Source organism: Cimex lectularius, unplaced genomic scaffold (assembly GCF_000648675.2).
Source record: "Cimex lectularius strain Harlan isolate CLEC.00 unplaced genomic scaffold, Clec_2.1 scaffold253, whole genome shotgun sequence".
Lineage (NCBI taxonomy): Eukaryota > Metazoa > Arthropoda > Insecta > Hemiptera > Cimicidae > Cimex > Cimex lectularius.
Window position 1 is genome coordinate 294566 of NW_019392814.1, and position 25692 is coordinate 320257.

The 25692-nt window shown below is 34.0% G+C and overlaps 1 protein-coding gene across 12 annotated transcripts in view; it reads right to left on the reverse strand.

Annotated features, from left to right (window-relative positions):
* Positions 1 to 1103: 1103 nt before the first annotated feature.
* LOC106673050 (cholesterol 7-desaturase) overlaps positions 1104 to 25692 on the reverse strand; it is a 43007-nt gene continuing 18418 nt past the window's right edge. For 2 of the 12 annotated variants that reach the window (XM_024228361.1, XM_024228362.1), the window contains exons 2-8: positions 11098 to 11251; positions 7923 to 8106; positions 6529 to 6717; positions 6281 to 6459; positions 4157 to 4402; positions 3923 to 4093; positions 3681 to 3857 (exon numbers count right to left, since the gene is read on the reverse strand). In XM_024228361.1, the coding sequence (XP_024084129.1) occupies positions 3696 to 3857; positions 3923 to 4093; positions 4157 to 4402; positions 6281 to 6459; positions 6529 to 6717; positions 7923 to 8106; positions 11098 to 11241 (1275 nt within the window). In that variant the 5' untranslated portion in view covers positions 11242 to 11251 and the 3' untranslated portion in view covers positions 3681 to 3695. Of the gene's footprint in view, positions 2232 to 2301; positions 2468 to 3680; positions 3858 to 3922; positions 4094 to 4156; positions 4403 to 6280; positions 6460 to 6528; positions 6718 to 7922; positions 8107 to 8692; positions 9087 to 9928; positions 10930 to 11097; positions 11252 to 24218; positions 24272 to 24345; positions 24593 to 25692 lie in introns of those variants that run through there. The other 10 variants (XR_002910555.1, XM_024228364.1, XM_024228363.1 and 7 more) reach the window with 10 other exon arrangements.

Sequence of the window (25692 nt, forward strand, 5' to 3'; positions counted from 1 at the left end):
AAAAACATTAGGATAATGGAAGTGTTAATATAATTTGTAAAATTTGCACTTAGCTTTGGAAAATGATAAAACTGTCCAGATAATCACAAATGACTTAAGTAAGGCATTACATGAAGTGAAATTCTTTTAGGTAAGCTGATTGCTTATGATATGTGGGGTTTTGCTCACAATTTTTATAAAAAATACCTATTGAACAGATTTCAGTGTATTAAATAGAAGAATGGAATAACAAAATCATCCTTAGTTCATCATTGTGTACCCCAAGGACCACTGTGTGGTCACTACCACCGCACTGTAGCTTTTACCTGGCAAACTGTATCCGATTTGGCATGCACTTGGGGTGATTCGAGAAAATAGTGGCTCTGCCTACCTAGTCTGCACCGACTCCCTCAGCATGGTCAATGCGGTCCGTGACAGGTTTTTCATCGACCCTCTCGTAATGGTTTTGTTGGAGAGATACCACGAAATGGCATGTACACAAAATGGTGGTTATTGTCTGGGTACTTTGACACATAGGTCTGGAGGGGAACGAAAGGGCGGACGAGGCGGCTAAGGTCAGGATATCCCAATCTCCTTACTTAGCCACCGTGATCCGGTATTCTGATGCTAAGAATGCAATAAGAAACATTATTAAAAGAAAGTGGCAGCGTCAATGGGCTGGATCGACAGAGAAGCTGAGGGGCATCAAGAGCACTGTTGATGGGTGGCCCTTGGAGGATCTGACTCATAGAAGAAGGGTCATCCTCACCCAATTAAAATATGCCATGTGAGGTTGATGCATGGACACATGTGTCCCAGCATGCAGAGAAAGGTTGTTCGATGTGTTTCACCAAATTGAAGCGTGCAATTCCTTGGTTCCATACAAAGAGCATGCAGGAATGCCAACAGATTTGTGAATTGTGCTTGTGCGTATCAGCAATTATTTACGTCCCCTGTTCTGATTCTTGGAGGAAACCGGATTGTTCTATTGTATATAGTAATAATAGTTGTGTATACCTAGTTTGTGTTGAGAGTGAATGTATTTATTAGCATGAATGTGTGATTTGAGAGGATCGATGGTGGAATATCGAGTACCCCATCGAGCCTCAATTAGGTTAGTTGTATGGTATGTCTAAAGGTTGTGTTGAGAGTAAATATATTTATTAGCATGAATGTGTGATGTGAGAAGGTCGATGTTGGAATATCGAGGACCCTATCAATCCTCAATCAGGCTAGTTGTATAATATGTGTAAAGGGTGATGGAGGAATATCGAGTACTCCATCACCCTAATCAAATGAATGGTATGTAAATAGGAGTGAATGTATTTAAGAATGAATGTGAATCTGAATGGGTTCGAACCTGCATGCGTTGAGTGCTGAATTGACTTAGCTGTTAACAGTTTCAATTTAAGGTTTGCGAGGTTTTATATTATTTCATTTTTATTCAAAAACCAGTAATGACTGAGTAACATATACACAATATGTTGATTTAAAATGTAATATTGTAAGGTAATGAGAAAACAGACGATAGTAAAAAGTATTCCTTTGTCAAGAAACTTCTTCTAGATAACAAGTAGTGACTGAAGATTTCCATTTAATTTATGGAAGATAAATTTAACAGTTTGTCCACATATGCCTTGATGTGTCTTTTGCTGACAGGGAGTCAATTCTAATTCAGAGTTCTCAGGATGGGAAAGCATAGAGCAGGCTTTGGTAGTAGGTTGAATGGTTGGTGTAAACCTATTAGAAGGAGCAACAGAACAGTTCGCTGACAATGGGAATGTTGAAGTTGCTGAGAAGGTGAGAGACGTAGTAAGGCGCTTTTACGTTTTGTTCTAGGAGTTTTGTTTGCCAATATTGGATGTGTGTTATGCTGGATGGCTTGGCAGAACCTCAAAGTTCCACTCGTATGTGGAAGGTGGTCACAGTAATATCTTGTGTAAGTTTAGTTAAGTTTAAACAGATTTCATTCTTAAAAGTCATCTGCTAACACATTCACTGCTACACACAGAGGCTGCTACATATCTAAGATGTCATTTGTCTTTTTCTGTGCTCATAATTTTTTTATTTTTTATACTTCTATGTACATATTGTGACTATTTCCCCAATTTTTTTTTCAATTTAATTAAAAACCAACATGCGACACATTGTCAACATCCACCTAACCTAAATGTCTTTACCTTCTTTACGTGATGCTGATGTCGACGCATAGTTGGCAATAAGTTTTTTAATCATCAAACATGATTGCATAGCTAAAATGCATTTTATAATTTATTACTTTATTTTTCGCTATATTTTCTTTTTACTAGGGCAAAAATATACCTGAAATTGGGGTCGTGCCTTTCTGTTTGAACGGCGGTACATTTGCTTTCAACAGACGCAACACCTATCATCAATTAAGCCACCAGGCGAGAATCGCTTTTGGGCAAATGCCAAACGAATCACCGATTTTTGTTTATTGTCCCATTGTTGTCTAAATGTTTTTTTTCTGGAAAATTTATTTATGTAAAACATTTTTTTATTGTTATATGCTTATGGTGGTAATAAGTAAATAAAAAAACAAGTGCTTCTATTTGGGTAATATTAAGCATAAAAATATCTTGTAAAACTTTTCAAAAAAGAATAAAAATGCCTTATTTTAAAGAGTAAAGAGTATTTGAAATGTTAAAACAATAAGAGGCTCATTTACATTGATTCAAGCTTAAAAATATGTAAAACCTTTTAAGCATAAAAAATGATTTTTATTTATTTTTTCAACTTTTTAAACTAATTATTAGGAATATTTACATGCCTATGATTATGAATGCTATCTACATTAAACAAAAAAGTGACTTATTGATTAGTTGGAGGGAAATCTGGCTGAAAAATATCTATATGTTTTTGAAAACGAAGGTGGAGGTGAAAACACTTAACTTGAACCTTTCTCCATATTGGTGGCAAATAAATGAAGGGATTCTAATAGGTTAGAATGGTGTGGGGCCATTTGAAATGAAAAAGTCAACTACCTGTCGACTACTGCCAGGGGTGATTTTGTCAACACGTGTTCCATGGCCAAAGAGTAAGTGTTTTGTTGTCTATTACATCTTGTGTAGGATTACATATCAGTCTGCTGTCTAGGTATAGTGCTAAGTATCTTCATTGTGTAGAGTAAGTAGCTTCTTGTTTTGGATATACAGTTTAGGGCAAGACTGTTTTTTCAATGTAATTTTAAACTGTTATTGTACCAATGCTACAATAATTTCATGGGCAACAGTGTAGGATTTTCTACCATTAATCATCTATTTTGTAAAGACAATGAAAATAGAAATAAAAGATGGAGTCCATTTTGAACTTCAACAAGTGCAGTTCTTATCGAGCAGTTTCATTCTTTTCCCCCCTCTATTTCCGTTATACAAGAATACAACAACTATGTACAGTTTTCTTCGTTCAGTCTTGTTCACACTCTTTGTTAAACACAAGATGTTCTTGGATGTAGGAGATCACTTGAATAGGAATGTGGTTATTAGAAAAAATTGTGGTGATGGAACCTAGAGCCAAATCAGCAGTATAAATGGGATTTAAAACGGTCCCTTGCGGTATGCTGACTTATATTGGTCTAATATCTGAATACTCGCTTAAGAAAAACAAATAGAGCTACAAAGTAAACTAAAATAAATCTTTAATATTATTATACAAATTTAAATAAATATTAATAAACTAACAAACTATTTTAAAAATCACCAGTCTAAACATTGTTTTTTTGTATTAAAAAGAGGACTATGTTCTGAGTAAAACTGGTTAAACCACCGACGATATTTGGCCACAGTTTTGTCCTCCTTCAGGAGTAAAGGGTTCTCGATGAATTTTTTGTGGTTCCATATCATAATATCTCTTTCAACCTTCAAGAATATGCATTTAAACTTATGGGACAAAAATATATGAATGTTTTTAGAATTTTACCTACCATTATACTCTCAGCCACTAGAGTTAATGTAGCATACAAAGCGAGATAAATGGGGCAATAGAATCTATGAACCACTTTCTGTATCATCGGCTCAACAGGAGTTACAGCTTGTAAAATGACCATTGGTCCAATAGTAGTGTGCATACGCATAATCACATAACCCGGGCCAATCTACAAAATAATCATTAACATATAAAGCATTATAAAATTTGTATTGATTTCAGGTTGATTTACCTGTTCTATATCCACAGTCAATGATGCTAATTTAATCTTTCCAAAAAGACTGATGAAATGTGAAAGTTTACCAAAACCAATATGCTTCATACTAGGTTCACCGCCAGGTTCCCATTCTGCGCTCCAGTTGTGGCGAAAGAATTTACACCAAGTGGCTTCTGTTTGATGGATGTCACTGCCTGTCAGCATTGAAGCTCCATGGACAGCATTAAAATGCCATAAGTCACTACCATTTTCAGGAATATCCTTAAAAGGAAAAAATAGCTTTGATACATCTGTTTATAACTCGTATAAAATAGGAAAAATAATCATTTGGATATTTTTCCAGTAATAATATGTAGTAAAAATGTATTTCATTCTACATTCATTATTGCATGAATACATAATGATAAAATTAAAAGAAGACATTGTTGTCATGTAGATTAATAGAGAATGGTGTACAATTGCACTGAAAGCAATAAAGCTTTTGTTTTAATTGACCTGAAATAAGGAGACAGAACTAAATAAAGATATATCTACAAAATCACAAATTATTTAAGTATACAATTACACAAAACCAAGAACACAACAGAGAAAAAAGAAAAACAACACATTTATAACTGTCAAACTTGAATGATCAAATAAATAAATGTTCAAACATAAACACTTGTCTTAGCAGTTTTACACACTAAATTAAATTTTTCCCTCTACAAAGACAACGTACAGTGGGTCAAAAGGTATTGGCAACCACATTTTTTTTAAATCCCAAAAATATAATGGTTAATTGTCTGATACTAAATTTATTTAAAAACTAGTATTTTTTGGTGGCAATAAATTGAGCGAATTATAAAAATTATAATATAGATAAAAATAATAAATGACAGTAGGAATTGCAAGAGTCAAAAAAGTATTGGGACATTAGAAACCTTTTTAAAACTAAATTTTATTTACACTTTAATATTTTGTTAGCATGCATCAATTATGGCCTGAAATGTTTGCAACATCAAAGATATAAGGTTGTGGGTTATTTCAGGTCTAATTTGATCCCATTCTGGTAATACATCAGTTTGTAGCTGATGTTTTGAAGAAAATTCATTTTTCTTACCTTTAAGTTTAACAAGTACCACAAATGCTTTATGGGATTTATATCCGGTGATTGCAATTGAGTTTTGATTTGTTTCCAAACATTATAAAATAACCATTCCTTCATTTTATTGGTAGTATGCGTCAGATCATTAACTTGCTGAAAGATAAATTTGTCCCCCCCCCCCTGATCACTATCTTTTCAACACTGCTGTCCAACTTATGATGCAAATGACAACATACTTGTCTGCGTTCATAATACCTTTGATCCAATTTAGATTTCCAACACCATTTCATGACATGCAGCCTCAGGTTCCCACCGTGTTTCACCGTTAGCCTGACATTATTCTTTTCAAAGCAGTATTTGGATTTCTGTAGTACTTGCTTTCATCTGAAAACATGTTCCCTAATATTCTAATAATTAATTTATATAGGAATTTTTGCGAACTTAAGAGTTTTTTTGGGATTGACTTCACTGATAAATGGTTTCTTTCTTTGAACTCTGACATAATAATTAAAACTGTGAATTATATCCCTTACTGTCAGGATGCTAAAAGTTGTGTAGAAGTAAGATGCAACTTCTTTAGATAAGCTAGAGGGTGTTTTTGCCATTGTTTTGTGGATTCTCCTTATTTCTCTTTAAGAAAACTTTTGTGGCCACCCAGAACGTCATTTGTTTAGGACTGAACCCATCTCATTGTTCTTTTTTATTGTGTTTCTGTTTATTCTGTGTTCATATCTAGTTGATTTGCAATTTCAGGATGACTTTATCTACTAAAACGCAATTAACTAACAACACGAATGCGTAATGACACACAATGCTCTTGTATTTTAGCCATTATTACTACTAAACTGGTCAAAAAATAATTTAGAATAATGATGTTCATTCTTGGTTGTGTTTATTTCGGATTGAAATTTAGTAAGAAACAATAAATATTTATATTTGTGAGATTTAAGGAAAATGTGGGGTGTACTAATGTTTTTGACTCACTGTAAGTAAAAAACTTAACTGGCTTGTGCCTGGTGTTGAGTAAAAGAACATCCTCAATAACAAAGAAATACCTGGATATGGCAATTGACCAAGAACTGGTTTCTTCCTCTGTAAATGAACTTCCTATTTTCGATACTATCTACTGAGTTTGGGTACCATGTTGGGGGCTCATCTTCAGAATGGTACCAAACAAAAATCATATCGTTAATCTCATGAACATTCCAGCATTTCACTTCAGCAAAATTTGGCACTGAAAAGTCCAACTGAATTTGTTTAATTTCTACTATATTTTATTGATTTATAAGATTGAAATATTTACCTTTGCTAGAGTACGGCACTGATATGCATTTTCCAGTTATGCCGCTGAACCTCCACTGATGAAAAGGACATTCGATGCAGTCCCCGTGTACTTTTCCACCAATGCCCATATTGGCGCCTAGATGGGGGCAATAGGCGTCAAGTACATGACATTGCCTATCAGCAGAACGAAACAAAACAAAGTTTTCTCCTAAGAAATACAAACATTTTAATGCATTCAGCATGCAAAAAAGTTAAGAGCATTATTTTTCATCAACTTAGGATGTAAGAAGAAGTTGTACATTGAATCCAAGATTAATATATAAAATCTTAAAAGTTGTTCTCAAAGATAATTAATAATTAATAATAATGTACATATGTAATATATTGTAATGTATGTAATAATTAATAATAATGATTATTTGGAGATCGTGAGGTGCGGTCTGGTGTGACGTAGGTTTAAAAAAAACCATTTTCTTTATTATGCCAATGTTTCTTGAGATCAACTTCAGGGGGTTTATTTTCTGTGTAGATGTGTCATTATTGTGTTGTGTTGAGAGTGTCCTTTGCACTTTGAGCTCTGAAGATGATCTCAATAAAGATCGAAACGTTGGCACGATAAAGAAAATGTTTTTCTAAACCTTCGTACACCAGACCGCATCTCATGATCTCCAAATAATCATTAATTAATGGTCACTAAAAAACCACACACCAATAAGTTTTTTTGGGGGGGGGGGGTAGATGCATTCTGGCATTGTGCCATCATCATTTGACTAAGTGTGTGTCAATCATGTCCTTTTCTACTATTTGACCTAGATGGTGAAATGCTGAAACATATCTGGGGTAAAACCAGAGGAAGACAGTCCTGGATAACTGACTAACAGTCCAGCTACGGTTTCTCCACCTAACAGACCAATTTTGAAGACAATGTAACTGATCGTTGAATCCAAATTCATTAAACATTTCTTATATGCTTTTAGGAGATTAGTCAATTAGCTAGATTATCTGTTACTTGTTAATGTTGGTTGTGTTTGTTGATCTAAGAGTGAGTAGATGAACACATGATGAACTTATCACTTTACTGGGTCTGCCTATTCTCACTGGTTTACACGTCCACTTATACTTGTTTTGGATGTATCTTTCAACTTACTAAACTGAGTTTCTTACTGAAGATAGCACAAAGCTAAAAATCTTATGACTTGTAAATCCGCAAGAGTAGACAGGCCGAGTAAAGCGATCCAGCTTCAATCAGTTCAATAAATATACACATGCTTATGTTTAAATTTTATAGGTTTGTTTTGTAAATGCGAAGTGCAGAAATATATTCTATTTGAGACTTTTCCATATAGATATTCTATATGAATAAAAGTTTCGATTTTTGAATTTTTAAGCAGAAGAAGAGAAATGTCTACTTACCCAATGCTGAAATATGAAGTACTTGATTTACAGCTATGTCGGATGACTCGGCAATCATGAACCACCCATTTGGAAAAACAGGGGGCAGTTTTCCTAAATTTCTGCCGTTCTTTGCCAATTTAGTGCCATCTTGCTTTGAGTAAACACCTTTATTTAAATACCAGTAGCCCACAGATTCCAAGTCCTATGGAAAAAATGTCTTTAAAACGTTTTTTTTTTCTTCTTTTTTAATTTTGCTTATATAAGTAATTCTTATGTCAGTAAAATCGGAACAGTCCTTAATTACACTATCTCTTTTTCTCTTGCTCTTTGTTCATGATGAATTAATTTTGTTTTTAAATGATAATTCTTCAATATTTGACTACTTTTTACGGAGAGAAATCCAGCCCGGAGGACTTACTTTTCAAACCAACTAGCGTAACAAGTCTAAATTTTAACATTTAGACAGGAAAAAATCAGTAGAAATTTATGATCTGAGATTAAAAATTATAAAAATATAAAAATACACAATAAACACAATTTTAAAAAAATTACACAAGACATACAATTAAGAATCTTGATTGGAGTTTTCTTGCTGAAGTTGAAATATTATTAGTCATCTGAGACAGTTTTTTCCTTCTTAAGACTCTATACTTGCACATTTTTGTCCAAATTGGACTTTGTAAACATAATTACACTATTTTAATAAATCATATTTAAACAGAATCAAGAAACCTAGGATTAAAATAGATTACACAATTCTATGGATATTAACACACAATACCACCCACTCTAAAAGATGAAGCCATAACCTCTCCAAAGGAACTAAGTAGGTACCAAGGTAACTGATCAAAGGATCAAATGGAGAAGACATGGGCCACATAATATATAAAGGCCAAGGCACTACTAAACATTGGCCAGAGAGTATGCAGCAAAACCTGGATATTGTGCATTGGTTATATGCCAAAACCGTCAGTCCCATGGCCTCATATGGGCAACTAGTGGCCAAAAATACTGCAAAATGATTCACAAAATAAATTGCAAAGTCTACAAAGACTAGCATCTCTTAACTAACAGTGGCAAAGCATACTTGCCCATAAGTAGATAGAAGCCGCAATCGATCTCACACTTTTACCATTCTTGTACAAAATCTTGAAGTGATAATAATAATGTTTTATTTGATTAAACATTTTATATTGCAGATATAGCACAAGTAAACAAATATCTATATATTCTTGGGACAAACAAAAAACTATTGAAAACTATAAACTAACGAATATTGCACACACATGTGTGTGTGTGAAAAACAGATAAATAAACACTCATACACTGAAATAACTATTTAGAAATTAAATTTTTTAATTAAGATACTTCTTCAAAATAACCAAATTGTTTCCAATAACTAAATTAAAAAATTCTCTTTCAGTGAGCATATATTAGTCTAATAATTAGGTTTTTACATTCAAACTTCAAATCTAATTTGCATTAAATTTTTAATAAATTTTATGATCATGATGCGATCTATTTTATGGAACTGAGAGTGTTTTGCTTAGAATAGAAATCCTTCTTTTTCTTTTGTGATAATGGTACCTAATATATGGTTGGTCATCTAATTGCACATTGTAAGTATCAGCCAGCTGTAACCAGCATTGATACAAGGATATTTTGGATTTTATAATTTCTGTAGTTACTAAATAGGTTAATAAACTGTCTCTACAGTGATTTGACAAAATCTTTAGTACACGTTTAGACGGAAGGTGAGCACAGAAGTTCTCCAACCATTAGATAAAGAGTTTCACTCTCCTCATAGTGCCCATTTCCCCATATGTGGCACTTATAATTAATAACCCGTAACACCCTATCAAAAATTAATATTTTGCAGGCATACTTATTTGATAATTGTAGATAAAATTATCCCAGATCGAACCCATGCTCCTGAGATACCAAAAGATAAAACTAGATCTAAGGAGAAGCAATCACAAAATTCTAGAAAGAATTAAAATAAATGAGATGGATGAATACCATACCTGGCGAGATGTGAGGAAAACTTAGCCTTGACAGACCTTCCTAATGATCATATATAACAGATTTTTTGCTCAAAGACACCCTTGAGTTCAGGAGCCATAAGACTATAACATGGTATGATGATGGATCAAAAATGAAACTGGGAGCAGGTGTTTGGGTAAAGAGGCTAAATTACATCCTAGCAAAACCACATGAAATGGTTCCAACTATATTCCAAGCATAGGTCCATGTAACTTTGTGCACATGAGTTGATAAAGAAGAAAATGAAGGGTACAAGGATTTACTTCCGACAGTCAGGTATCTATAAAAGCACAAAATATTAATGCTTTTAGCTGCGTCTAATGTCCCTAGAAGAACACATCAAACTTACTATGTGGATTCAGGACATAAAGGTATAGAAGGAAACCAACTAGCCAAATTGTCCCGAATGCCCACGGACCCATGCGAGGGTCAGGTCAATGGTGTCATTGACTTATTCCAGGGTGTCCATACACTTTTGCCTTTAGTACAGCCTTACTGTCAGAGCAAATCTTCATGAAATGTGTTCCAATCTTTTTTATTTCTCTGGCGCAGTGTTCAATTGCTGCATAGCATCAAATGCTATGATTTCAGACTGAAAAATTCTAGCGTATTTAGCTATGTTTAAGGTCAGTTTGGTTTCTGGATTCATCCCGAGGACTCCAGCTCCCATGCATTTATCCGTTTTTGAGCCATCATTATACCAGTAGGAATTGGCCTTCAGAGGTGTTCCTTCGGTCCACTCTTCCCTTTCTCGTACAAGTACCTCGTACTTGTTGGTGAAGTTATATTGAGGTCCATAAATCTCTCAAAAAGAAGAAGAAGGAAATGGAAGGAAATCAGCTCTCTCTGAGCAGGCAAGATTTGGTTAGAATTAAAGGCCTGTACGCAGGCCGCTGCCATCTTGCCTACCATCTAAAAAGAAATTGTCCCCCTTATTTCACACAACATGATAAAAATTATTTAAAAAAATTAAAATAACACAAAACGATTAGAAACTTTGATCGGATTTTTTGTGGGTAAAAGTTTAAATATATGTAGCTGGTCATCTGACCCGGTTTCTTTTCCTTTTAAAATTACATACCTCCTAATGTATATTAACATTGGCTTAATATACACAATAATAACTAATAATAATGGAAATTGTTTTTACTTTTACGTAATTTATTGGCCGGACCAAGTACCGGTAAACTAGACAAATTGAAATAAAGCCTAGCATCAGTTTCCATAAATTATTCACTTCCAGTAGATCTATCTGCAATACGGTGTCCCAAAAATAATAAATAGTACTCCACATGTTGTATCATCTGAAAAAATAAAAGAAAATTTATTTATTTCATTCCTAGACGTCTTTAACTTGTAATGTAAAAATTGAATCTTTAAAATTGAATTTTTACATCGTTATTTAATTTAGTGGTTGATTAGGGTATTTCTGAGGAAGCTAATTTGGTTAGAAACGAAACGGAAAACGGACTGCGACTCAATTTAGGGTCAACGCAATTTGCAAGGACAAAGACTAGTGGGACGGTTTCAACGTACGTGGAGGCAATGAAAAATATAGTTGAATCAACGTCTAGACCACTCGGGAAAGCGTTTAGATAGAAACATTTTGTATGCAAATCTGACTGTTACTCCATTGAAAAGACGCCTAAACATTTCCTATTTCCAGGGGGATTTCAAACTCTTAAAATTCCAATGATGCTCCCGATTCGAACCATCAAACTTCAATGACAAATTGATGTTTCAAGCGTGAGCGTGTTATTTTATTAGCAGCTAATTACAAATCGGCAGTGCGACCAAGAAGACCTCATTTCTCTCCTCTTCTTCCTCTTTTAAGTTCAAAACTTAACACATCGATGAATCGTTATTGTCAATTGGTTTATAAAAATCCTGCAATCTGAGTGAGATCAGATTATTAAATATGATAACGGATTATGATTTGTAGCTTCATTCAAATTCAATTCATATACAATGATCTAACCAAAAGATGGAAAAAAAAGAAAAAAATGCGATTACTGCATTGATAACAATAAAACAAGTTGACGAGTTTGATAAGAGATACATCTATGTCAAACTTGAGCTGAATCTCTATGTTCGACAGTGCAAACTTCTAGGAAAAGGCTTGCATCATCACCCCAGGTTTTTTAAAACTAGAGAGCAAGAGCACTGTGCAGCTCTAGCAAAAATTAAAGGGTTAAAGTGTTAACTGTGATAAGATGAAGTCACGCTTATACTTTTCGATTCCAACAATAGTAAATGAGCTTCAGCAGATAACATATACAATGAGTGTATTGCCATTTAATTGATTTTGCCAGGGTTAATTAAGATAATAAAGCGTATTAAAACTTAAAAAAATGTGTGGTGATTAGTGACCGTTAATCGATATTTATTTAGAAATCGTGAGATGCGGTCTGGTGTGGTTTCACCTCAAAGAAGCCGACGCCTTGTACAAAAATGCCTTTTCTATACCGACATCCTTCCCCAACCCTTCAAAATCCAACGTATAAAAACACATAATAGCAAAATCTCACTGGCACTCTCGACACGACACGCAAGAATGGCACAATTACACAGAAGACAAACACTTTGAGTGAGTAGAAATACTTTGATTGAATATAAAAAATATATTTTGCATTGTATAAATTCACTTTTCCACATCCAAAATGTAATTGTTATATGTAAACAATGTTTGTAAATCCCAGGCCCTGAAGATGATCTCAATAAAGATCGAAACGTTGGCACGATAAAGAAAATGCTTTTCTGAAACCTACATCACACCAGACCGCATCTCACGATTTCTAAATAAAAAACTTAAAAAAATGCTAAGATGGAATTTGCTGGCTCGTTAATACTTTCCAATCATGTTAAATCTATAAGTTCAGTATATTTTGATCAATTGTCTAAAGATTAGTCGAGTTTTCCGAAGATCCTCTCTTATTTTTTATATTCTATATCTTTATCCTTTATTTCGCAGATGGCTCAATTACTCCTACACCGATCCCACACTTGCTTCGGAAGAGAAATATTTTATGTATAACAGATTGGTAGAAAATGGAAAATGAAGAAACGAAAGTAAGTGCGTATATGCCACATGTTGTATACTCCGAAGCACTACCTTTCCTAACCCAAAATCTGCGTTACCTTGAGCTCCACCTCACGTCATAGAATCAGCATAATCGACTGAAACGACAAACCATAAACAGCTGCTGTCTACTCTAAACACTTATAGGATGATAATCCAAGCTATCGACGAAAAACAAACTAACAATATACAAAACGGTACTACTATCTATTTGGACGAACACTATAGAACTGTGCAGGAATCGCTATATCATATAACATCCAACGACTCCAAACATTTCAATCAAAAGCAAGTACATCCATTGTAAATGTCCGGTATTACATTATTAATAAGTTCGAAAGTAAACTCTCTTATCATCCCAATAGTCTTGCCCAAGCCCTGTCCAACAGATCCCATCCCTACAAACAAATAAGGCGAAATCCGGCCCGAAGCACTACTCGTCGTAACAACTAACATTATCAGACTAAATTATAAAGCATACATGGGGAAGCTACGGATGTTAGCTCACCGATTTCAATGAAGCTTTTTTGGTGACACTAGGTCGAAAAAAAACATTAGATATTTTTGATATAATATTCAGTGTGCTCTTGCGAATTAGGAGCCGAGAAAATAATTAATTGTTTTTTTAAATATGTTTTTTGCTCTCTGTCTTAGAAAGTGGAATACGTGTCCGAAGCGAGAAAATCAAAATTTTGATGTACACGGACGATGTAGGGATATTTACAGACAGCAGACTACAGAGAAACACGATCTTCTGGAAGAATACTGTGAAAAATGAAAAACTTTACAGCCAATCTAAACAAGTCTAAAATAATCATCTTCAAAAAAATAAGTAAAATCCGTTTTTTAGAAAAATGATTTTATAAAGAGAAAGATAGAGACAGTAACTGAATATAATAAATCTGGGTGTTATATTAACTCCTCGTTTATCATTGTTCACTTCAATGCAAATGGTTTCATCGCTAACATAATTTTAAACAAAACCTGGTCACACCTGATTTTACAAAATATAATCCGCCTTAAAACGAAGTTTACCATTTTTATCGCGGTATGTAAGGCTATATTGTTTTATGGGCGTCAGGCTTTTTTGAGACATCAGAAAAAGTGCAATGATATTTTATTAGAAAGCTTCTTGCATTGCCAACTCCTGTATCCTTCCATTGCCAATATTCACTGTATCTGGAAACTACTGTAGAACCACTTTTCATTTCTAAGTTAAGACTCCATTTTGAATATGTAATCAAAAAGGAAAACCTTCTAAGATACAGCAGTTGAGGTAGTTAACAGAAAAATTGCATGGTTTGCACTGGCACACGCTTTTCCGGAAACACGATCTTGACGTATTCCTGACTTTAGATAACATATCCTCTTGGAGAACTCATTATTTGTTCTGTTAAATAAAATCAATGCCCACCACTAGGAGAATTGGTTAGAAAATGTCCACTTTAGTGAACACGTTAAAATTTAGAAAGGACTTAGACACGTCACGGTATTTCTAACGTAAAGAAATGTAGTTATAAAGATGTCACCCTGGCAGAGCTCCGTTGGCTTTATAAAATTCGCTGCGAGGTTTTACATTTCAAGACAGCATTATAGATCGGGGGAAACTCAGAAACGTGTAATCTTTGCAATCCGCGTTGAGGACTTATTTCACTTGGTGCTCGGATGTTCAATAGTCAGTGAGATACGCTTTTCATATTTTGATATTGTGTTTGAGAGAGAAAAATTCTTTCAAATGTTAAATGGACTAAATACTCATACGTACGATTTCATGTGTTAATTTTCACCTTAATTTGAGATTAACACTAATGTATGTGTTTCCGCTTTTACAGTTTCCCCTGTATTTTTAGTTAATATTTGAGCAAGTCCATTTGATTTTATATATCTTTATTTTATTTATTAGTTATTCAGATATCGATTAACGGTCACTAATCTCTACACATTTTATTCATTATTATTTTTTACATTATTTTAAAAAAATCAGTTATCATTGTAAAAACGAGTAATTTATTTTGGCAACAACCTCCGGCATGCTATAATGCTTTTGTTAATTATTTGTTTGTAAATTATTTATCAATAAAAGTACGTCTTGTCTGTCGTAGTATGTCTATCTACCTACCTATCTACCTAAATATGGTTTTCTGCTTTCGTGGTGCATGTACTTTAAGGCTGTTTTATCTCAGTCGATTTGATATTTTACCTAGGAAAATAAATTAATATGAAGGGTGGAATTGGATGCGAATAGACATACAAAAAGACACAAAAACAAAACGAAGCTCTACTAAAGTATGCAAAATGATCTATAGAATAAATTCGGAATCGTTTTAAACACCCTTTGAAGCCCCTTTGCGTTTGTATGCAACGTTGTTTAAAATATTTTTCAAGCAAGGAACAAAGTTGATATTCGTTTTCTCAAAATAAAAAAATCAATTACAATTTTTTGAGAAAATCAAAACATCCTTGTTTTCGAAAATCACATTAATAGTAATTATTTTAAAACGACTTGGCCAATCGATAAGTGTTAGAACCTTGGGTTTGAACTTCATAAACTACACTTAAGCCCTCCTTACAAATGTTACACACAAATACAAATAAAAAAATAAAAAATTCTTCAAAAGCTTTAAACGCCCTCAAATGTCCGTCTTCTACCAGATGGATGTATCCTAACTATGGTTAGGATCCTCATTTCTATTTTTTCGCTCAATTTTGCCTCTGTTGGAAAAACTTAACTATTTATTTTCAACCATGTAACTGTGTCCATAATTTAAAAATGTGTTCTCGTGGACCTTCTCGTCGTGCTCTTGTTGAAGAAAACTTTGAACTGGGCATCTCGGCGAAACGGTGTGTTTGTCTGGATACCTGGACAGATAAGTCTGGAGGATAAATTATCGCTCTAACGTATCAAGAGCATGGTCGTTATAGGCCCAAAAAATTTCTCAAAATGTTCACCTATGAACGCCTTCGATTTTTCACAAAAATGATATAAGTAGTAATAACTTTGAAACGTCTTCCGAAGTTCACAACGGCTTAAAACAAACCGCGGGCCTCCGTAAATACACTAGGACTAAAGGTATAAAGTAGAACTTTGGATCAGTATTTGTCAACTTTATTATTTAGTTGTATTAAAATAATAAACTAGAATTTAAACAAAATCCAGAGTTGTAATGAATTATTAAGTGGAGCGATTGAAAAAAACTTGTTCCCAGCGAAGAAAGAAAAAAGTTTATTGCTTTTTTACAATAAATACGTTTTTTGGACCGTACTGATAGTGTCTTTTTGTTTTTCTAAATTTTCATACATATGGTAGTATTTAATAATAATAGAGATTATTTACCCTAGATAAAAAGAAAAAAAACAAATAATATACAAAAACCTTATTAAAAAAAGATAAGTAAATTATTTTAAATATTTTGTTCTCGTCTCCTTGGGCCCATTCACAAAAACCTGGACACGTTTCTAATATTTTTGGACCTAGTATCACCAAAAATGTTTAATTAAAGTTTATTAATCCTACGTCCGTAGCTTTTCCTTGGTAGGCAGAAAAAATCATTGCAATATTGATTGGTAACCCGGGACCTTTTTCCTTCTTAAAACTACATAATTACAAATTTTTTTTCACCTTAAGTTGGTAAAACATAAATATTACTATCTTAATAAGTCATATTTATACGGAACACTAGTTGAAAATTGTCTAAGTTTCTAACAACGCAAGCGAATTATCTTCATAAATAAATAAAATATCACAAATACATTCTCCAAATCCCTGGTTATAAAAGAACATTATAAATTAAATTAAAAGTCAAACAAAAATTAAAATGAGAAAGTCAAAAATTGAATCAGAAGATACTAACTTGCAAAAATATTGCTTGATGCTTGTTAAAATAAAAATTATATTTTCATTAAAGAACATATTGTGCTATGATGTAATATTTACAATAGAATTCTATTTGCGGTTTTTAATAATACTAATTTTTTAAACAACTCTAAAAACATACACGAATAAAAAAATTGTTCAAAATTTTGTCTATTGGTATCTTATCTTCTGCGCCTTGAATCTGTTATCGCAATTCATCATTTATTAAAAAAAAATTAAAATTGTGTATGATTTACAAGCTAAATTAGGTAAATATTTGTTTATCGCAAAAATAATAATTAAGATTTACTATAAAAGACCATTAGATTCTCTTTTGAAGAAGAACAAACATCAAATAAATTAATTGTTACTTGCTAGAAACAGGTATCCAGTGTGATGAATGCAGCGGCGACTGATACCCCATCATTTTGCTCGCCCCATTTATAAGAGGTTCGGCCAGATCTCGGGTGGGGGTTGAACTGGACATTATACGAAAAGATCCAAGAACCCATTATTCGCGCCATTTACAAATGAAATATCTCCATCTGAATAATAGGAGTCACCCTAGATTTACGTCGGGGCGAACGTGGAGGCAGGTGACCGTTCCCTTTCCATCGGCATTTATTTTTCCAACTGCGTCCATTATTTTTCAGCCAGAGACATATTCAAGCTTACATCCCATTGGACTTAAACAATTGGACGGTGGTCGATATCACGTAATTAGCGAGTAAAATTTAAATTTAATTTAAGTACAACAGTCTTAGTCAGTGACGAAACGTACTAATTCGTACATAGAAAAATCTGAATAATTTTAGTTCTCCATTCAAACTATTTTTGTTTTTCTTTATTTCACATGGATTTAGACTTAAACAATGAATATATACGAAGGAAATAGTGGTAAAAGATTGGAAAAGTGGAATTTATTTTTCAAAAGAACCTACCTGCAATTCAACAATTTAAAAAATTAACTTTTGTTCATCTTTAGTTTGGTATGAAGTCATAACTTCGAAAACAACTGGATTAATAAAAAAATACAGTTTTCTTACTTGTCATCAGCATTAGTTAGATTTCAGGGAAAAAGGAAACTTTTTTAAAGTTCATTCCCATACAAAAGCTAAATAATTTACATTTTGCCTACTTAAGGTGGAGGGCAAAAACCTCCTTTTTTAAAATATTTTATATTGGCTTCAAAAATATAACTTGTATTAAGTTAATCAGTTTTACTATTAGCTTTGGTTTATGTTTTTCATGGATATATTTTCTTTGCGATATTTTTTCTGTAATGTAATTTACGCAGGTTTTAGTTGTTTTGATAAAGTTAACCATGATATCCTAGTTTGTAAAATCATACTAGAAAGTGGGGGGGGGGTTGTTCCCCAAGCACTGCATCCTTCTGGCTTATTGAACTTTCCTAGTTCCTTAGTTCAGTGCGATCGACTCGATGTTTCTCTTAAGAAGTACTAGGTTGTTGGTACAATTCCTTTCCCTGGGTGTTCTTTTTATCCCAGGTTATGTCTCCATTGAGAGGTTGTTTCGCATTCGAAGATGATAGCGGGTTCCTCCTCATTCTATAATCTACAAATTGGGTCATCATTGAATATGCCCATGTTGTGTACATGTTTTCTCAGATGCCAATGCCCGGTATAACTGTAGCAATGAGTTTGTCAATCTTGGTGAGTGTTGTTTTTAGCGTAAGTATACTGTGTCTAGCGCCCCTAGAGTTTATACACTTCTCCTTTTGAAATTTTTGGATGTATTCTGTGATGGAGGATTCTGTGGTTGTTTTTGTTATTCCAAGAAAAGGTTCTGACTCTATATATCGTCTTGCAGATCCTCCTGTGGCCAGTGTATCTGCCTTTTGGTTATTCAAAATTCCCTCGTGTCCTGGTACCCAAGGTATCATCAGGATGTTGTGTTTTCAAAGGTTTTGGAGATTTTGGATGCATAGTCAGTCTCCATTTCTAAGAAGGAGTGCCTGATTTGATTAATTATTGTTGTGTACCGGAAGTGGTTAGTCCAGTGTGGTTGTTTCGGAGCCTAAATGAGCTTTTCCTCGCTTCTCCTCGTATAAATATTTCTAATGGAGGTAGGTCTATCAGTGTTTAAGCAAACTAAATGCTTATGAGGTCGTCTACTACCACTTTCCACAGCAGAGGCGAAAGTATTCCTCCTTGCGGACATCCTCTCGTAACATATTATAAATTTTAAAAGCCTACGGAATTCATGGATGTCTCAATAAATTGGATGCAACTTTAAGGATTATTTAGCAAACAGTGCGCAGTATGTGGTAATAAATAAATGTATGTCTAAATCAATATTTGCTAGGTTAGAGGTAACACAATGTGGTTATTTCCATTTATGTTCAACTTATTTATGAATGACGTTGATGTGTTTTATTTTTTGTAGGATTAAATTATTTCCTGATGACTTCAAGATATTTAAAACTATAAAATCAATTGAAGACTGTGATATTGTACAGCAAGAATTAAAAACTCAATTGTTGTTATATGAATTGTATGGCATTAAATATTATTATTATTTTATTTTTTATTTTTTATTATTATTATTTTTTTTTTACGAGGGTTCGCAACAGCAGAGGTCATATAAACCCTCAGGGTGCCGGTGTTTTTGAAAAAAAGCCCATTTGTAAGTATGTCGGGTTCGAATGCAGGGCCGCTGGATTCGAACCCGGGACCTTTACCTTACAGTGATGAGCGCCGTGTCAAAGACTAAACCTTGCGGCCACCGACGACCCATTAAATATTATTCAATGCTATGTTGTCTTTTACAGTAAGATAAATCTTATTATGTACAATGAAATAATCTGTGACAAAAAATAAATTAAAAAAAACAACTGATAGATTTAAACCGTGTAAGGAATCTAGGGGTCACCTTTGTATATGTAGATGTAATATTTGGGATGAATATTATACTGCGCCCTTTGACAGTTATTGTATCCTCCGTTCTGTATAGCATACCGGTGAGTCCTCAGGAAATGCAATTAGTAGGCCCGGTTTCAATGGTTGAATTTCATTTATCGTCACGTTGGACGATCCAAAACTATTCCTCTAGGGGGCAAGTGTCGCGGCACAGTATGTTAGTAGGTGGTCTGCTTTCTCGCAGAATTTGCACGTGACTTGTTGGATTATATTAATCTTTTTCAAAATCCAATTCAGTGCCCTGTTGAGAATCTTGTTAGGATTCGAAGTTCCTGCTTCCTTTAATGAATTCTGTTACTTCTTTCCTTCTGAAGGCTATTCTTCTGTGCTAAAAGGCTATTGGATTATTTGTGTCCGATGGGCGAATTCCACTCTTCCTCATTTTCATTTGCCTTCTGTCTAAGATACTCATTGACAGTGTGAATTTCTATGCCACAGAAGAGCTCAGGACCTATCAGCGGACCAGCCAGCCCCTTTCATTGCAAGGGCGTCCGCTTTCTCGGTGGCCTCTACTACCACTTGTCCTGGACTCAGGAGAGGGTAACTTTGTTTTGCACACTTAATTTATCTAATTTAGTTTTGCAATTCAGAAACATCTCCAAGCTAAAGATGTTTGAGCTTAGAGTTTTGATGGCGGCCTGACTATCTGAAAAGATAGCTTTAAGCCAGGAACACACTTACCCGATGCTACGCCATGAGACGCTACCCGACGCCTTGCCACGTTTTGGTGGGGTGTGCACATCTATCCGACGCAAGCACACGTCGCGTACAGTCCACAGCGTTTATCACAATAATCACTATCACAATCGCAACGCATCTTTTGTTCTTAATGCACTATTTTGAGCAAAACCTTGTAATAAATTGTTAGTTTAATTTTATGAGCACAACCATCTAATAAATTGTTTGTTAAACTTAATTGTTTTAAATAAAGTTACTCCTAACCATCATAATTAAACAATGTTTATAAAAACCTTTGCATTTTTGACCTCGTTTAATTTTGTTTACATAAAATAACATGTAATTAGTGTAACGACAAAATTACATGTACTTAGTTTGAAATAAACTACAAAAAATATGAGTGTCCTGTTCTGATGCTACCCGACATTACAAAATGGTATAATTTTACGAGCAAAACTATGAAATAAATTGATAATTAAATTTTATGAGCAAAACCGTGTAATAAATTGTTCCAATTTTAGTATATGTACCGCCGAAGCGAGTACAATAAATTGTTAGTAAAATTCATTATATCATTTTGTTTTATTTTGTTTAATTTTCTACCAAACCATTAAAATTAATTTTTTAAATAAAAACTAATTAATTTTTAATCACAGTTAATTTGATTTATATTAAAATAAGTATGTTGTAATTAATATAAATACAATAATACATGTAGGCTGAATAAAAATATGACTGTCCGGTTCTTTTTTCTTCGACTGTACTCGATGCGACCCGACGAAAATCTGGACAGTGGGGATCGCAGAGCGTCGGGTAGGTTAACGTGGCATAGCATCGGGTAGATGTGCATGGGGGTAATGCAACCTTATGGAAAATCGGAGTTTGGATTTGCGTCGGGTAAGTGTGTTTCTGGCTTTATTCTTGTTTTTGTACCCATCGTTCAGATTGAACTGAGTTGCATGGACTTCAGCCAGAAAGATACAGATAAATAAGGATATATGATCGCACATAGTCATTTGTAAATAATTATTTAAAAGTCTTATGTTTTTAGGTAACACCACAGATTTCATTAATTTAATTGTGTAATAGCTTTGTATATTTCATTAATTAGTCCAATACTTGAGTCATCATCTATATGTTCTCCTTGTTATCAAAAATACATTAACTTAAGAAAGTCTGCAAAATAGAATCTTTAAACCCAATTAGCCAATTAATTATACACAAGTTTTTCGAAATGAAAATTTTTTGTCACAGGCGGGATTCGAACCCAAGACATTCGGCACAAAACGCCGCTGATTTAACTTGCGCGATTCTTTGAATATAGAACATTCAAACTTAGGTAACAACTAGAGAGTTTTCATAGAGTTATTTAAATTATTAAATCAGTTAATTTATTGCCCAGAATTGTTAGAAAAAACAACATAAATATACTCGAGAGAAGAACGAGAAATATTTACTTTATCTATCAATGTGTTCAACTACTACTTCCGAAACACACCAATTAATAATATGTTTGGAGAAGGAAATGTTGAAAAATATTTTTATTTTCATACTTTTTTAACTAATTGTAGGTTTAAGTTTTTGTTTCGTAACAATTGGCTATTTGCCGTCAATAAAGCTGTATTTTATTTTTGTTAATAAATGACATTTTTGTCCAACCAAAATTATGCGTTTTGTTATGCAAAGTTGGCTTTTATTACCATTACCAACATAATTACCAATGATTTTGCACTATATTAGTACATATTTGATAGTATTGTGTGAACAATAGTTTTATACATATGATGTAGATAAGTTAGTTTATCTACAAGTGCGCCAAGTTAAGACTGCTTATTTCAATAAGAAGAAACAGTGGAACATGTCCTCTCTTGGTGTGAAATCCTATGCATGCTAAGATTCTTACTCCTGGAAGAGGAAAATCCAAGACATGAAGGTTGCACACGTGAACGCACTTAACAAAGGTTTGGGCTCTGGTAAATAGCCTTAAGCATACGAAGAGCTCGATATTGTAATGGTGGTCGGACAATAGCCCAATATTGGTCGTGAAACAGTAGGCCGAAGGAGCCGATTCTTTTTAACAACTTTAAATATATATAATGAAACAGGCTCGTTTCCTCCAAAACGGAACAGTGGACCCAAATCCCCATGTTAAAGAACAAAATTCTCATATCGGGTGGCATCCCTACGCGCTTTCTATGCGGAGCCAAGAAATGGACACCCTTGAAGTGGGAAACATTGAGTAAACTTTGTTTAAAAGCTGGGTCCAAAAGTAAGTGTTCGTGTGACTCTTACACACCTTGCATAACGACCATGCTCTTGATACGTTAGAGCGATAATTTATCCTCCAGACTTATGTGTCCGGGTATCCAGACAAACACACCGTTTGTCCGCCGAGATGCCCAGTTCAAGTTTTCTCCAACAAGAGCACGACGAGAAGGTCCACGAGAACACATTTTTAAATTATGGACACAGTTATATGGTTGAAAATAAATAGTTAAGTTTTTCCAACAGAGGCAAAATTGAGCAAAAAAATAGGAATAAGGATCCTAACCATAGTTAGGATACATCCATCTGGTAGAAGATGGACACGTTTGAGAGCGTTTAAAGCTTTTGAAGAAATTAAACTTTCAGGATTTACCTTTTATGATCTGTAATATAATCCCAGTAATATACACATATAATAATATTCAGGTGAATTTTAGTACAAGTAAGTTTTAGCTCATTTGAATTAACTTTCCATTCTTAAAACAAAACATCAGAATTATAAATTTTAAATTGTTTAAGGGGCAAACGGTTTTGAGTCTCCTCAGCCCATTGGGCCGAAAGGGCCTTTCAAATGATTTAGAAAACTTTTGTTTTATTTTATGACAAATGACGAAAAAATATAAAAACAAGCTATGTAAATAAATAAGCCTTATCCAAACCTAAAAGCATTCTAGGGAGAATCAGTCCCAACACTCCCCAATAGGGAATCCAAGCTAAAAACTAACACCCAGCTTCTAATCGTCAGAACACTTATCCAATTGAACTCACTTCACCAAAAAAACACATAAAAACACGAATGATGAAGGAACATCAAGCTACCACGAACACACCACTACCATGCTCTTATTGTAGCAGTATACCTCAAAACTTAGTTTTTTTCTGGAGCAGAAATTAGTGCGTATTGTAAGTTTTTTAGTCAGGTGATCTCCTATTTATTATTATTATTTATTTTAAAATAAATAGCTTCAATTTCAGTCTAACGGCAGATCTGATTAAAATTTGGTTGTGCCATTGGATTCTACGTAAAAAAATGATGTGTGGTGATTAGTGACCGTTAATCGATAATTATTCAGAAATCGTGAGATGCGGTCTGGTGTGATGTAGGTTTAGATTGTTTGTAAATCCCAGGCCCTGAAGATGATCCCAATAAAGATCGAAACGTTGGCACGATAAAGAAAATGTTTTTCTGAAACCTACATCACACCAGACCGCATCTCACGATTTCTGAATAAGTAAAATGTGTTTTTTATTATTTTTATTGAATTGCTTTTAATTATTTTAAGATTTTATACATTGTATCTATCCCTAAAGCCAGAAGCCAGAAAGGCCCCGTAATGCATTGGCATTATGCATGATTGTAGCAGTTAATTATTTCTTTGTCTGAACCAATGAACTGAAGGAAATACAATCAATCAACAAAAAAGGAAGAAAGGAATCAATTTATATAAAAATATTACCTACTTACTGTTAAATAACCTCAACAAAGACTGCTAAAGTCACAACCAGATTCCTGCATAATAGAGATTGCATACATATTATCAGTATAAGGTAATTGTAAAAGTCGGGAAAATACAATATTCCTACCTGGTGCATAGTGCATCCAATAAACGACGGCTGCAAAACTTCAATGCCATCAAAATTCATAACAATTAGAGAACATTTGACCGATAGGGAGATAGTCATTCACGGTACTTGTCGAGCAACAGACGGGTAACTCTTCACACGGGGGTATTTATACCAGGAGACAGCGAAGGCCAACCTCGGATGACTACACGAGTTTCCACAGCCGTTCTGAAGAGGTCTATGTCTGATAGAAAATTTCTATTACTACCTAGAAACATGCAAACTTTGACCTTAGTACGAATAGCTATATAAATTATTCAAATCAGATAACAGTCATAATGAATAACCATTTAACAATTGTATGCTAAATAAAATGAGTTACATAATTGAATTCATAGAAAGCTTATGTGTAATAATCGTTTATTTACTGAGTACATCTACTACTACATCTCGGAGACCATCAATTGAATAAACAGATTTCAAATCGAATGTTGAACAAATCCGTTAAATACAAAATACAATCTGTTGAATATAATATGATCGCCTAGTTTTATTGTAATAAGTGAAAATCTAACCAAAACAAAAAGTTTTATTGCCGAACTTTCAGTGATTATATATACCTATCAATACTATATTAGACATAAAAAAGGAAAATATATATTCTTGAAGTACATCTATTATTTATTTGCAACAAAAACATGATTAAAAGAAGTTGGTAGCATCGGTGGGCCGGATCGGCAGAGAATCTCCCATTACGAGCAGTTTCAACAGGTGGCCCTCAAAGGATCTGACTCGTAGAAGAGAGGTCATCTTAACCCGATTAAGAATAGGCCATTTGAGGATGACCCGTGGGCACTTACTTTTCGGCCAAAGGTATGTAGAGAAAGGTTACTCGGTGTGTCCCACCTAGAATGGTGCAACTCCTTGGCTCCTTGTAGAGAGCGTGTAGGCTGCTACCCGATATGAGAATACTGCTTGAGCACAACAGCAAGTATCTGGGGCTCCTGTTCCGATTTTTGGAAGAAACAGGGTTGTTCTATTGTACATAATCCATATATGCGTCCATATAGTGGCCATAATTGACAATATTAATTATTCCAATTAATTATTCGAAAATCGTGAGATGCGGTCTGGTGTGATGTAGGTTTCAGAAAAACATTTTCTTTATCGTACACTCTCAACACGACACGCAAGAATGGTACAATTACACAGAAGACAAACACTTTGAGCCCTGAAGATGATCTCAATAAAGATCGAAACGTTGGAACGATAAAGAAAATGTTTTTCTGAAACCTACATCACACCAGACCGCATCTCACGATTTCTGAATAATTATCGATTAACGGTCACTAATCACCACACAATTCC